The following is a 14,921-nucleotide window of genomic DNA, read 5'->3' as shown; positions in this document are numbered from 1 at the left end:
AAGGCTCAGATTTCCTTACATGTGAAATGGACCTAAACACTATTTCATAAAATCCCTCTAAGGGACTAATGATAATAAAAGTGACTTTAACATTGCAAAGTGCTATGGACATTAAAAAAAAAAAAGTTCTTTTCTTACTTTAAAAACAAGTACTATAGCCGGGTGCTGGTGACTCACGCCTATAATCCTAGCTACTCAAGAGGTTGAGAGCTGAGGATCGCGGTTCAAAGCCAGCTGTGAGACAAGTGGTGCTAAGGCTTGAGCTGATGAGCTCAGGGATAGCACCTAGGGTCCAGAGTTCAAGCCCCACAAATGACAAGAAACAAAAACAAAAAACGAAGTACTATAAATTATGCTAAGTTATATACCTACTGTTTGCTTAAAAGAAATCTTGTCAATTACATTTATATTGAATAAATGTAAAAGCGATTGAACTCTGACTAAAATTATAAAATTCTTCCAGATTTAAGATACATGGATAAAAATAGAATGACATTGAAAGAACATGTCTCAAAGACAGTAGACAACTATTTTATCAGCTAAAATAGGAAGCCCTTATTAAACAAATCTCTCTAAGTGACTTATTTTAGTGTATACACTACTATAAAGCCTTCTCAAAACAAAATAATACTACAAGTTCCTTGAATATGGTCTTAGGCTTTCAGTTGAGGAATTATTATTAAGCACACAAATATTCAGCCAACATAGTCTTAAAAGAAGTTTACAAATTATCCTTTTAAAAGAAGAAACCAGAACTTTATTCTTTCAAAACACAAATTTAATTTTCAAGCCATAGAAGAAAAACAAACCCAGTTTTACCTTGCTGTGATGCAGGAATAAGAACTTGCTGGGTCTGTGCTTGCTGAGGTACTGTTTGCTGAGGTTGAGCTTGCTGATGGTGGTGGTGGTGGTGATGCTGCTGCTGCTGGGGTTGATGCTGCTGTTGAACTTGCAATAAAAGCTGCTGCTCTTCTGAATGAAATCCATCTACTGCCCTAGACTGCATTAGTTTATTCTCCCATAACTAAAATAAAGAACATTAAAGGTTTCTCAATGAAAGAAAAAATAACTCTAGACAAAATATATTTATTAGCTACCTGTAAATTCCTTCCATTTTTAAAACTGATACAACCACAAAAAATACATCTTGTTTGTGATCTGAGTATAAATGATACTAAGTCCTTGAAGAATCAAATCCTGTCTCTACCACTTTAGACTACTGAAGACTCATTTCCTTGTTTATATGGCCAACAAATAATCTCTAGTAACTCCTTGATAGATGCTATTTAGCAGAAAAAGTTCCCATAAGCAGGTTTTTTTTTAAAGAACTCCAACATTATCTCTTGTAACATAGAAATATTTTTGTGGAAATTTTTAATAAAAATGTTCCCCTAACTGCCAGCATATAAAACTTAAATTCATCTCTTTTTTTTAGAAAAATGAGAAACAAAGACAACTAAAGCCTAATTTCCCATCTCTCCATTTATACATTAAGAAAAAAGAAATTGAAATGATGCTGGTCTTAAAAGGTTGTCCCATCCCTCCATACATCTTGAAATTTCTCTCTTTCCTTTACGCCAGAGATTGACTACAATATATTCTATTTAGTCACATCTATAGGCTGAGCATCTATAATTCAGTAATTCAAAACCAAATTCTGCAACTCTTGAGTGTTACAAATGGAAAATTCCATACCATGAAACTTGGTTTTGTGTACAAATGTAAGATATTATGTAAAAAGTATCTTCAAGCTATTTATATATGAAACATAAGTGAATTTCATTGTATATACATACATGTACACAATTTTTCATTTACAAAAGGTGGGCTATGTCAAAATTCTTAAAAAATCCAAAGTAATTATGGCCATAAATGCTTCAGAGATACTCAACCTGTGTTTTCTCATTTTACCACAAGGTAGGTTCTATAATACAAAAATAAGAAAAAGAACCACTTTATCTTTCTCCCTAACATATTTCCTCTCTACTAGGTTTAATATTTAAAGTTTACCCCTATAATAAATTACCTAAGAAAGTTACAATCTATTTTTAAGAATGCAAATGAAACAATTTAATCATTTTTATATACTTTATTTTCTCCTCCAAAGCCTGCTCTTGAGATACTTACTGCCAAACTCACCTGAGTTTGGCTGAGATCATCTAAGTTTCACTTGTCATACTCTCAGAGGTTTAAAAGCAAGTACCAAGAAGTGGGTACTTAAAAGAGGGGAAGGTGGGGTCAAGGGGAGAGAAGAATGCAGGTGGCAAGGGGGAGAACGCAGGCCAGAACTGTATGAGCTACAGAATTGAGAAATGTATGATAAGGGGCAGGCTGAAAGGGGGAATGAAAACAAATTCAATACATAACCTAAAATTAAGATAAGTGAGGGAAGGGGTAGAGGTTGAAAGGGGTGGGTGAGAATGTTGAAAGGAGTGACACTGATCAAGATGCACTGTATTCATAAACTGCTTTGGTGAATGGCAATTCCTCTGTACAACTACTTAAAGATGATAAAAATATTATTTTTTTAAAATCTCCTAACCTTTCCCCAGTACAGGTGTTTTATCTAGTTTCTACAGCTAATAACAATTCTGGCACCTTCTTAATAGTTTACCAAAAAACTAAACTAACAAGTCAATTTCACAGTGAAGCTTTCTCCTTAACAAGCCCTGTTATTTAGAAACTTCTAAAATCTATTTAGGTATAGTAACTATGGCTATTCATGATTATTGAGGATTAACATGAGATATACTTTTATTTAGAGTGTTTCCAATTAATACTATCACTAGCAATATTAACAAAGATTAACAAAAGCTATACTCATTATTTCTAAAACTAGAGCATTATACCAGAAGTTGAAAAACCAGAAACAAGTTAATCCTGGTTTGGCTACTTTTCATTGACCAAATAATGTTATCTTTCTTAGGCATTTTCCTCCCCAAAGAAGAATTCTCTGGGCATAGCAACTCAGGTCTGTAATTGCAGGCATACCTACAATTACAAGCTGAGGCTGGGAGAATTACAATTTGAGGGTAGTCTAGGCAAAAAGTTTGCAAGATTCCTTATCAACCATCAGAAAAAGCTGGGCATACTGGTATATTCTTGTCTCCTCCCCAGCTACATAGAAAACATAAAATAGGAGGATTGCAATCCAGGCCCTCTAATGCATAAACTGGATACCCTATTTAAAAAAAAAAAAAAAAAAAAAAAAAAGCTAAAAAGGCCAGAGGCATGGCTAAAGTGGTAGAAAGAAAAAAGAAAAGCTAAACAAGAATACCGTTGGAGGGAGGGGTTGGGCTATTATTAGCCCAACAGGCTATTATTAGCATTTGAATTTAAGGTCTCACACTTGTCCCTTAAGTACACTCTACCCTTTGAGCCATTCGGTAAACCCTAGATTACTTCTAAACTCATTTCCAGCTAATAAATCTAGGATTCTAAAAGTCCCAGACTAAAAACTACTAATTTCTTCTTGTAAAAACAAAGTACTGCCAGGTGCCGGTGGCTCATGCCTATATAATCCTAGCTACTCAGGAGGCTGAGATCTGAGGATTGTGGTTCAAAGCCAGCAGGGGCAGGAAAGTCAGTGAGACTCTTATCTCCAATAAACCACCAGAAAACCACAAGTGGTGCTGTGGCTCTACTGGTAGAGCGCTAGCCTTGAGCTGAAGAGCTGACGGACAGTGCCCAGGCCCAGAGTTCAAGCCCCCATGACTGACCAAAACAAACAAACAAACAAAAACCAAAAAACAAATGAAGTACTACTTTCTAAGGGCCTGAATTGCCTCTAGTTCATCAAGGTAAAGTGGGCTCCTAGCCCGGCACAGCACCAAAATAAGCATTTGTATGGCCAATGAAACACATTACGAGTAAGGCATTTTATATATATGGCTATCCCCAAACCTTTTCTCTTTTTTCCATTTTCTAAAACAAAACTTAGTTTATAAGTCAATTCAAGGTCAAAAGCTAATATTAACTAGTGTTTTAAACTATATTTTAAATTATAATTCTGGCGGGGACTGATAGGACTGAACAAGATCTTCATGCCTGCTAAACGTGCACTACCACTGAGCAGCATCCCAGACCCCCCAAAATTTCATTAACTTTTATTGCCTGGTCTACTGACTGGAGAGCCAATCTTTCCAATGAGACTTCTGTAATGAGGATAAAATCTAATGATTGTGCTAAGGGCCAGTGGCTCACACCTGTAATTCTAGCTACTTACTGTTAGGACTGATGTTGGAAGCCAGCCTGGGCAAGAAAGTCCATCACACTCATCTCCAATCAACCACCAAAATTCTGGAAGTGAGCTGTGGTTCAAATGGTAGAACACTAGCCTTGAGCAACAAAGCTACGGGACCACACTCAGGCCCTGAGTTCAAGCAGATACTCATGCATACACAAACAAAAGGGAGATAATGGAACAACCTTATAAAAATTCTTTTCCTCCTTGGATCCTCAAACTGACATGAAGAACTTATCCTATGATCCCAACATGATTAAGACCTACTTTTATTCATATGCTAAGTAAACATTTTTAATAACTAAAATTTATTGAGTTTTTTGTACTAAGTATTTTACACATACTCAGTTTTTTACAGAATTTGTATAGAACAGACATTATTACCTCCTTTTATTAGAAAAAAGAACCTATGGAACAAAAAAATGAGGTACACCAAGTAAACATAGGTTGTAGGATATAAGCCAGGCAGTCTAACTCCAGCATCTTTGTGTTGGACCTCATTTATGAATGTTTTATTGCAGACACCTCCATAATCCAAATTACTGATCTCAAACTACACTGCTGCTTTCCAAGCACATAAATGACTCTATAAACTACCTCCCCAATCTAAGATCTAGTCATAACTATTGAACCTTCCTTGATACTAGTTAAGTTTTGCAAATATCATAGGAGATAAAAGACCTATCACTTACTAGCTAAATATCCTGATCCAAATACAATCTGAATTTATGTTCCAATCTATAAAATGTGAACATTATCATTTCCTGGCATTATGTCAGGCTTGAAATTCTATAAAGGATTCTACTTTCACAAAAATTTGCTGAATAAAACACAAATAATTCCATTTCAGGACCCCCTAAAAACGTTAGGAAACCTAATTTCCCAAAAAGCACATGAAGTAGAAAGTAGACTGATAATCAATTTATGATCCAGGTATTCACAAATAGTGTATCAAGTATATCAAGTACATTTAGCAGAGTTGGAGAGTGATTTCGCTCCCACTTTCCTAGATGTGGCAATGTCTGGAGATACACTTGATCTCAACTGAATGGTGCTGCTGGCATCTAGTGGGCAGAAGTCAGTAATACTGCTAAGATGCTACAATGAAGAGCAGAGCCTCTGAAACCATTTAAACAATCCAAAAGACCAAAAGGGCCAAGATCAGCCAGGTGCTGGTAGCTCACACCTGTCATCCTAGCTACTCAGGATGCTGAGATCTGAAGATCTCAGTTCAAAGCCAGCTTGAGCAAGAAAGTCCATGATACTCTTATCTTCAAATACCAAAATGCCAGAAATGGAGCTGGGGCCCAAGTAGTAGAGTGCTAGCCTTAAGCAAAAAAGCTCAGAAACAAAAGCGGCACTTGGCTCAAGTGGTAGAGCACTAGCCTTGAGCTGAAGAGCTCAGGGACAGCGCCCAGGCCTGGAGTTCAAACCCTAGGACCGACCCAAAAAAAAAAAGAAAAAGTGATAAAGGTTGAGAAACAAATAAGAGACAAAGAACTGAATTTACGGTTTACTTACAACTGAAGAAACTTCTGTTATTCTGATTTATATTAAAAAGAGGTCATGCCAGGTACTGGTGGCTCAGGCCTATAATCTTAGCTATTCAGGAGGCTGAGATCTGAGAACTGGGTTTGAAGGCAGCTTGCACTGAAAAGTCCTGGTGAGACTCTTAACTCCAATTAACCACTCAAAAACCGGAAGTGCAGCTGTGACTCAAAGTGGTAGAAGCACTAGCCTTGAGCAAAAGAGCTCAGGGACAGTGGCAGAGAGCTAGCCTTGAGGAAAAATGCTCAGGGAGAGCATCTAGTCCCTGAGTTCAAGCCCCAGGATTGACAAAAACAAAAAAAGAAAACCCATAAACAACCAGGGCTAACCACTACTCTCATCTTAGGGCAATGACTTAAAAATATTTAGGCTGATGTTCTATGCTACAAATGTTCTGCCTTTCATAAACAGTCACAAAAATACAAGGACACTCAATGAAACAAACTGCAAAACATTCATTCCAATAATACCAAAGATTTAAAATAAGCTTATTCTCTTACTTATATCCCTGGATATTTATGGTGTATGAATTGCTTATATTATTCATCCAACTTAATGTCTCATGGTATACATTCTTTTTTTTTTCTTTTTTGCTGGTCGTAGAGTTTGAACTCTGGGCCTGGGCACTGTCCTGAGCTCTTCAGCTCAAGGCTAGCACTCTACCACTTGAGCCATACCACCCACTTCCAGCTTTTTCTGTGTATGTGGTGCTGAGGAATCAAACCTCATGCATGCAAGGCAAGCACTCTACCCGCTAAGCCACATTCCCAGCCCCATCATGGTATACATTCTTATACTTGAATTTGTTGACATTCCACTAAAAATAATCCTAACAATTTCCTCATCTCACATAAACTTTTATTTTTTCCCCCATCTTCTCATGGCCAGATTCTTACTTAACACTCTACTGTAGTATACTTCAAATGGTTTAAACTCACTAAGGCAAATCTATTGCATCACCAGAGAAAGATGAAATTTATCTTAGAATGAAGAGTTGCTGCCATTTACCAGTGGCTAATACCTATAATTTTAGCTACTCAGGAGGCTGAGACCTGGAAGATAGAGGGTGGAAGACAGACTGGGCAGAAAAATCTACAAGACCCCATCTCCAATTAACCAGCAAAATATCTTACTGGAGGTAGTAACACACTACCTGTGAATAAAGCTAAGCCACTGAGCATTAAAGCCAAGAAAGCTCAAATGCCCCTCAAACCTTAGAGTCAGAAAATACTTTTTTTAAATGAGTTGCTAAATTCAAGTTTCCACATTTCTTTTTTTTTTTTTTTGGTCAGTTGTGGGGCCTGAACTCTGGGCCTGGGCTCTGTCCCTCAGCTTTTCAGCTCAAAGCTAGTGCTCTACCACTTGAGCCACAGCACCACTTCTGGCTTTTTTTTTCCTGCTTATGTGGTGCTGAGGAATCGAACCCAAGGCCTCGTGGATACAAGGCAAGCACTCTACCACTGAGCCAGCCAACTTCCAAGGATAGTATTTTTCCAATAAAACTGAGAGAAATAACTTCAAGAAAACAGCTGGGTTCCCATATTAGCCTCTGCTTTTCACTTTTAGTTTTGGTTGAAGTATATAAAGAAACTATGCCTTCCTCCAGCTAAGTAATTGGGAAAGGAAAAAGTTTTAAATGACATTTTCTTAAAAGCTCAGAAACATAGAAATCATATTCCAGTGAGCTTTTCATATCATTCGATTAAAATCTATTAATATGTTTTGTACTTTGAGTGGATTTTTCAATATTATATATTAGTCACTTGGAAAATATTATTTCAATTAATCATAGAGATCTTCCAAGTGTTATGGCATTTTATTATAGAATATCAAGTTATCAAATTACTTTTTCTGCCTGTCCTGGGGCTTGACTTCAGGCCTGGGCACTGTCCTTGAGTTCTTTTTTGCTCAAGGCTAGTGGCTCTACCACTTAAGCCAAGTTCCACTTTCCAGCTTTTTTAGTGGTTAACTGGAGGTAAGAATCTCCTGGACTTTCCTGCTTGAGCTGGCTTCAAACTGTGTTCTTCAGATTTCAGCCTCCAGAGTAGCTTAGGTGCCCAGCCAATCAAATTCCTTAATATCAACACTAAGTACTTTTTTTAATACCAAATTCAAATGAAATGGGAACAGATCTACAGCAATTCTGCTGCATAAATACTTAAGAAAAGTACACATCTGGATTATGAAATGAGCTGATCATTTATCTCATAGAACACAACTTTTACTTGAGTTAACAGATAAGTTACGCTTTTTTTATTCTCTTTTTTTTTTTTTTTTTTTCTGGTTGTGGGGCCTGAACTCTGGGCCTGAGCACTGTCCCTCAGCTCTTCAGCTCAAGTCTAGTGCCCTACCACCTGAGCCACAGCGCCACTTCCGGCTTTTTTCTTTTTGCTTATGTGGTGCTGAGGAATCGAACCCAGGGCCTCAGGCATGCAAGGCAAGCGCTCTACCACTGAGCCAACTTCCCAGCCCATAAGTTACGCTTTTATAGTCTTGGGCACTTAAGTCAATCAAGAAACCCCCTATTCAAACTACTATTCTATTCTAATTAACTAAGGCAAAAAATATTTCACAACTTTATGGATCACAGAAAAAGCAAAACATAAAAGCTAATTTTTAAAAAATCTAAATATTTCTTGTTAGTATTATGCTCACCTTTGGTCCTCAGCTCCACCCAGATTGGGGGAGGAGGGGCTTCCATTCCTGGAGTTCCAGCCATACAGCTGATCAGACCCACCTGAACTCCCATCTACCTCACTTCCTATCTCTCAGACCCTTCTGCTACTTGGATAGGGATGGAAGCCATGTGCTCCCTCTTGGGGGAAATACGGCTCCTCTAATAAACCTTTTAATAATCTTTCTCCTGTGCCTGCCTGCCTCTATGTGGTCCCCTGAGATGGATGTGTGTGATCCTCCTCTTTCATTTCTGCTTAAATCCAAGAGATCAAACACTAGTCTCAGACATAGACTATATTATAAATTTAATATAGAGCGTATATAAAGGATATGACTTAGCTAGGCACAGTGACTTACCCCTAAAATCATAGTTACTCTGGAAGTGGAATTCAGGATCAGTTTGAGGCCAGCCTGGGCAAAGTTACCAAGACCTATCTAAACAAATAAGCTAGGTATGGTGGTGTGATCCTGTAATCCCAGTAACACAAAAGGCATAGGTAGGAATATTGGCAATGTGAGGTTAGCCCAGGCAAAAACATGAGACCTAATATGAAAATTAAAAATAAAAACAGGCTAGGAGTATAGTTAACGTGGTATAGCACTTGCCTAGAAAGAGGAAGCCTTGAGTTTAAAACCCACTAAAATAATAGAATTTTTTAAATAATGTACTTCAAGAACCTAAAATCTTTTTATCAACCCCTACAACTTAATTTTAGAATATTAAGACAAAATAAAAAGAACCAAAATCTTAAATAGGCATGTCAAGTAAGTGGACCACAAAATGTAGAATGTTGTCTATCCAATAGAGTAGCTAATGCTACTTCTAGGCGGTAAGTATTTTTTATAGCTACTATATTTAATCCTTAAAACAACTATAGAAGAATTCCTATCTTAAATGTTCTAAGGAAGCTGGTACATACATAAGTAGCTTGCCTAAGGCCAGAGGACGATGGGTGACAGTTGAGATTTAAAACAATAACCTTTACTAAACTATACTTCCTCCTTAAATAAAGTCAAATCTTTATCCTCTGAGAAAATTAGTCATTATTGGCTAAAGAGAATCTTGGGGGGGCGGGGGGAGAAAGGAGAGAAAAAATACGAATTAAAGGAGAGAGGAAAAAAAACTCACAGTTTTTAGTTCCATGAGGACTTGCTCATCCACTCCATCATCCAAAAAGATGTCTCTCACATCATTAATAACATCTTCAATCACAGATCTGTATAATTTAGGCTTTAAAGGAAAGATAAAACTTTTCATATTGCTTCCAAAGTTAAAATGTTTAACAAGCTTTCAGAAATGCAAACAAATTAAAAACACCAATTATTTTGCCAACTAATACTTGTAAGGCTTTAAAGATATATCCATCCTAATAAATATCATTTGCCCTTGATTTGATAACTGCATGATTTAATACATTTAATATCTTATGGACATTAAGACTGCAATAGAATCCATAAGCAAAAATTCCTGTGCATACAAGTGTCATACAGTTTCTAATTTCCTATGTTGCAGTAAAAATCCCTAACATATTTTATGGTTGCCTACATTTCCCATTATTGTTTGTCTAACTCATTATATCTCGCAACCTTGCCACCACATCTTTTTCTTTTTTCTTTTTTTTTGGAGGGGGGGTTGTCTGGTTGTGGGCCTGAACTCTGGGCCTGGGCGCTGTCTTCAGCTCAAGGCTAGCGCTCTACCACTTGAGCCACAGAGCAACTTCCACTTTTTTCTTTTCTTTTGCTTATGTGGTGCTGAGGAATCGAACCCAGGGCCTCAAGCATGCAAGGCAAGCATTCTACCACTGAGCCACCTTCCCAGCCCTATCTTTGATTTTGGAAAACCTTAGTTCTTATATTCATCAGCCTGGTAATAACCAGCAATATAATGAGTGTAAGTTTTAAAAAATCATGTAATTTCTAATTTGGGGGGGGGGGTGTTTTTGTTTTTTAATCTAGTCTGTACCCTCAAGCTGTTCCACTAAAAAAGTCTTTCATAGTCTGAGGAAAAAAGTACTCACTGGCTCCTTTCTAATGATATGCTCCTCCTCCTATCCCTGTCCAGCTGATGCTTCAGAACAGAATTATAAACGCTCATGTATGTATGTCCCTTGTTCCTATAGTTATTGTGTATAATGCATGGAATGCACAGTGAAGGGTTGGAGGAGATGTCTTCTAGATAGTTGGTTATCAGAATAAATTTAGTAACACATGTGAAAGCACTTTAAATGGATTTTTTTGAAAAGTAAAAAAGTTAAAACAATTAGCCTAACCCACATCCTATTTTTAATGTTAGATAAAAGTTGCATGTCAAATGAAAACTAAGGCTGCCCCCTTATACATTTTATCCATTATTGCAGAGTTAATGTTAAACCTTTTTTCTAAATGCTTTGTCATTATTCCTGTTTTATACCTGGCTGGCTTAATGTAAATTACTGGCTTGCCAATAAAATGAAGGATTTATTCTCATTAACAAATCTCAAAGGAAAATAAATGCTCCAGGGCTGGGAAAGTGGCTCAGTGGTAGAGTGCTTGCCTTGCATGCATGAGGCCCTGGGTTCGATTCCTCAACACCACATAAGCAGAAAAAAAAAAAAAGCCGGAAGTGGCACTGTGGCTCAAGTGGTAGAGTGCTAGCCTTGAGCTGAAGAGCTGAGGGACAGTGCCCAGGCCCAGAGTTCAGGTCCCACGATCGGACCAAAAATAAATAAATAGATAGATAAATAAATAAATGAATAAATAAATGCTCCATTAGTATATATCACAATACTGTTACCATAATGGAACCTCTGAGGAACTATGATCCTAACACAAAACAGTTTGCCAGTAAAAACTATTCCTTTTTTTTAATTACAACTGAACACATCAAATGTCTAGATTCTCACCCTTACTGGCTGGCCCACTCAACACATTTTCCTGTCTTGGCTGGGTTCATTCAAACCACAATCCTCAGATCTCAGCCTCCTGAGTAGCTGATCCCTATGTTTTATGATGCTTCTTAATGAACTCAAGGACTTAACTAATTCAGAAGCAATGAGGCTGAAGGAAGAAAGAATACAAGTACATTTCACAAAATAAATGCATGGGCCAGTGCCAGCAGCTCAAGCTTGTAATCCTAGCTACTCAGGAAGCTGAGATCCGAGGATGGTTTGAAGCCAGCTGCAGCAAGAGTCCAAGGGGCAAGAAAATCCATAAGAATTAATACAAATTAACCACCAGAAACCAGAAGTGACTCTGTGGCTCAAAATGGTAGAATATTAGCCTTTGAGTGAAAAAAGCTCAGGGACAGTACTCAGGCCCTGACTTACGCCCCATGACAGCCCTCCAATCCCAAAATATATAGTCATCGACACACACAATTTTTCACTATGTGCAAAGGTCTTAAAATTCTGTTCTTACAAGTATGTGGGGGCACCAGCACTATTTGAAATAGCACTTTATAATATTAAATTCCTAACTTCACTTAAATCAGTGTTTTTGCCTTTTATTGTATACACAATAATTTGCCTTTGTCCTGAGTTTTAGAAAGCAAGTATTCCAAACTTTAAAATTGGTAGGGAGCATGGGTGACATTATCAAGTCATTAGCTCAAGAGCTCCTTTAGGAAACTGTTCATTCTCTGATGCAATTACGGAAAGTTAAAGATTGATTTTTACACTGGGTACCGCAATAGAAAACATTATCTACTTAAATTTCGGTTTTTCAAAATACAGTTTGCTGTCAAATCTCTTTCATTCTCGTTATTCAACTCCCGGTACTGTAACGCTTTAAGATCCTATATGAAAGCCTCAGTTTAATTTCTATTTCTCTGAAAAGCTTTGTGTCTAGGTTATCTATTATTGGAAAACACAACGAAACAAATACACATATATACTATATATATATATATATACATATATATACACACAGATATATTAATACTTGATGGGCAAACTAAGCCCCAAGCCCTCTGTAGCTAACATTTCCATACAAAGCATTTGTTAATCCCATCAATACTGGACGACACCTTCCAAACCAGAAAAAATAATCAGACCGTCTCATCTAAACATTATTTTTTTTAAAAGCCTTTAAAACCTAAAAAGTAAAATGAAAAAGCAAGGATGGCAATTTGGGCATTGTTTTCCCCTTAGCAAGGCAGGATGAAAAAAAAAAAAGGCTTCAGAAAAACAGAAAACGTAGGGGTCTCTGAAAGCAACAGCCCCCGGTCGGGTGCGAGAATGACAGCCTACGATCAAGGGGCGCCGCATCCCGCGCTCCGCCGGCGCCCGCCCGCCCGCCCGCCCGCCCGCCCGCCCGCCGCTCGCCTCGGGAGCACGCACCTCCCAGCCCCGCTCGCAGCAGCTCTCACTATTTAAAGCCGGATCTGGTGTTTAAATGGAGAGGCGGTGACGTAGGCCTGAAAAGCACCTTCCCATCCTGGCAGAGTCTATATTAGAGAGCGGCAATGGCTCTATATAAACAGGGCAGCCAAAGGGAGGAGGACCACAAGGCTCAGGGACGGAAAAGCAGGGCCGGCGGCCGCAGCCATGATGGATCGACTCCGAGTCGCCCACGGTACGGGGTCGGGTGGCCGCGGGGCTCGGTCTGACGCATGGGGGACCGGGCAAAAAGGGGAAAAAAAACTAATAAAATAAATAAAAATAAATAATCGTGTTTTATTGGCATCAGAAGAATTAAAAGAAAAATAAAGGCGGGTGGAGCACTGAAGGGGATGGTTGTGACTGCTTTTTTGCAAACCTACGTGATCGCCAGGAAGCCAAAGGGGACCCGTGGGCCGGAGGCGGCGGACTCCGGGGCGAGCGGGGCACCGAGCCTCGGCGGCAGGCCTTGCTTTCTTTTGAGGGGCGTTAAGGGGGACTGGGGCTGGAGGGGATTTCTTGTTTTGTTTTTTGTTTTGTTTGCTTTGGTGCTTTTGCTAGTGGAGGATACGATCGGGGGCTTTGGCTTCCCCCTTCGCCATTTTACCCGTTCGGGAGGAACCGAGAGAAGTGCTTTTCAACCTTCGTCCTTTCTGAAAAGGAGCATTAAAATGGCCCCAGGGAGAGAGGATCCCCAAAGCACAGCCGCCCCCCCCCACCCCGCACTAACCTAACACGGGGTCGCCGAGGGTCTTTGGGTCGCGTCCAATTAATTCCCCAGACACCGGCTTCCCCCCCCCTCCCCGCCCCCACTCCTCCCCGGCTGTTCCTCGGCCGCTCGCTCGGGAGCCTCGCGTCGAGACAGCGGCTCGGCCTCCTCCGGAGTGGCGGCGGCTCCCGCCCGGCTTCCCCTCCCCTCCCTGGGCCCGGCGGGGTCTGGAACCCGGGCCGCGCGCCGCCCCCCACCCCCCGCCCGGGCCCAACCGCCTGCGCGCCCCGGGCCCCACCGCGCCCCCCTCCCGCCGCCGCCGCCGCGAGCCCTCAGCACCACCCCCCATCCCAGGCCCCCGGCCGCCCGGCCCGAGGCGGGAAGCGGCGGCGACGCGGGCGCAGGACGGCCGAGGCCCCGGAGGAGCCGGGGCCGCCGCGGCCGCCGCCGTCCCCGCCCCCGCCAGGTCCGGCCGTTGCCGCCGCCTGAACGAAGCCCCCGCCGGCCGCCGAACCACGTCCTTACCACGGTATTTGTATTTGCCGAGTTCGCCATTTCCACACACAACACAAACAAGAGGGGAGGGGGAGACAACCTCGAGGAAACAAGATTAAAAAAAAAAAAAAGGAAAAAGGCAGCCCGGAGGGCGACCCAGGTCACCAGCAGACCGGCCCCGCAGGAGCGAGGGGAGCGAGGGGCAGCTCCGCCCGGGGCTGGACGCCTCCGAGGACAAAAATGACGACCCCGCGAGGGTCGGGCGGCGGGGGACGCCGCCCACTCCCCACCGGACGCCGAGGAGGGGAACCACCACCGGCCGCCGCTCCCCGCGCCGCCGCTGCCGCCACCGGCTGCAGCTCCAGCCGTCCGGTCCTCCCGCTTCTCCCCTATATATAGCGAGCCAACAAGCTGCGCGAGCCGCCGCCGCCACGGCCGCCGAGAGACAGGGCGGAGGGGAGGGCGGGGCGGAAAGGGCGGGGCCGAGCGCGAGACACCGCGAGAGCCGCGTGCGCAGGCGCGCCGGGGCGGAGGCCCGCCTCCGGGCCCCGTCGTCACACGCTGTGTGGAAGCGGGCGCGGAGCGGGGGCGGAGCCCCCCCCGAGACTGGAGTTACTGAAGGCGGGCGGCCGCCTCTCTCGAAAAGTCTCGCGTGATCACGTGGTTGGCACCCAGGCGGAAGTCTCCGGGTGGTGTTGGGGCGGTGAAGCGGCGGGGGGCTGGCGGCGGGCCTGGCTGAGGAGAGGCGCGAACGTTCGTGACGCTGGGAGACTACCGCACCCTCCCCCCCCCCACACACACACACACCCCCGTCGAGCTACCCAGCCCCCACCGCCGCCTCCCGACAGCCGCCGCCGCGCCGTCTCGCGCCCGGGAGTTGCTAGGGACTGCCTGG

The 14,921-nt window shown here is 41.9% G+C and overlaps 1 protein-coding gene across 4 annotated transcripts in view; it reads right to left on the bottom strand.

The window, feature by feature from the left end:
• Gtf2a1 (general transcription factor IIA subunit 1) overlaps nucleotides 1-14,433 on the bottom strand; it is a 35,137-nt gene extending 20,704 nt beyond the window's left edge. For 2 of the 4 annotated variants that reach the window (XM_070028471.1, XM_070028478.1), the window contains exons 1-3: nucleotides 14,057-14,433; nucleotides 9,597-9,698; nucleotides 820-1,024 (exon numbers count right to left, since the gene is read on the bottom strand). In XM_070028471.1, the coding sequence (XP_069884572.1) occupies nucleotides 820-1,024; nucleotides 9,597-9,698; nucleotides 14,057-14,086 (337 nt within the window). In that variant the 5' untranslated portion in view covers nucleotides 14,087-14,433. Of the gene's footprint in view, nucleotides 1-819; nucleotides 1,025-4,225; nucleotides 4,267-9,596; nucleotides 9,699-13,552; nucleotides 13,579-14,056 lie in introns of those variants that run through there. The other 2 variants (XM_070028483.1, XM_070028488.1) reach the window with 2 other exon arrangements.
• Nucleotides 14,434-14,921: the final 488 nt, after the last annotated feature.

This window comes from Dipodomys merriami, unplaced genomic scaffold (genome assembly GCF_024711535.1).
Source record: "Dipodomys merriami isolate MVZ:Mamm:240054 unplaced genomic scaffold, mDipMer1.0.p SCAF_1, whole genome shotgun sequence".
Classification (NCBI taxonomy): Eukaryota; Metazoa; Chordata; class Mammalia; order Rodentia; family Heteromyidae; genus Dipodomys; species Dipodomys merriami.
The sequence above is the reverse complement of the archived record's forward strand: the minus strand, read 5'-3'. Positions and strand labels throughout refer to the sequence as shown.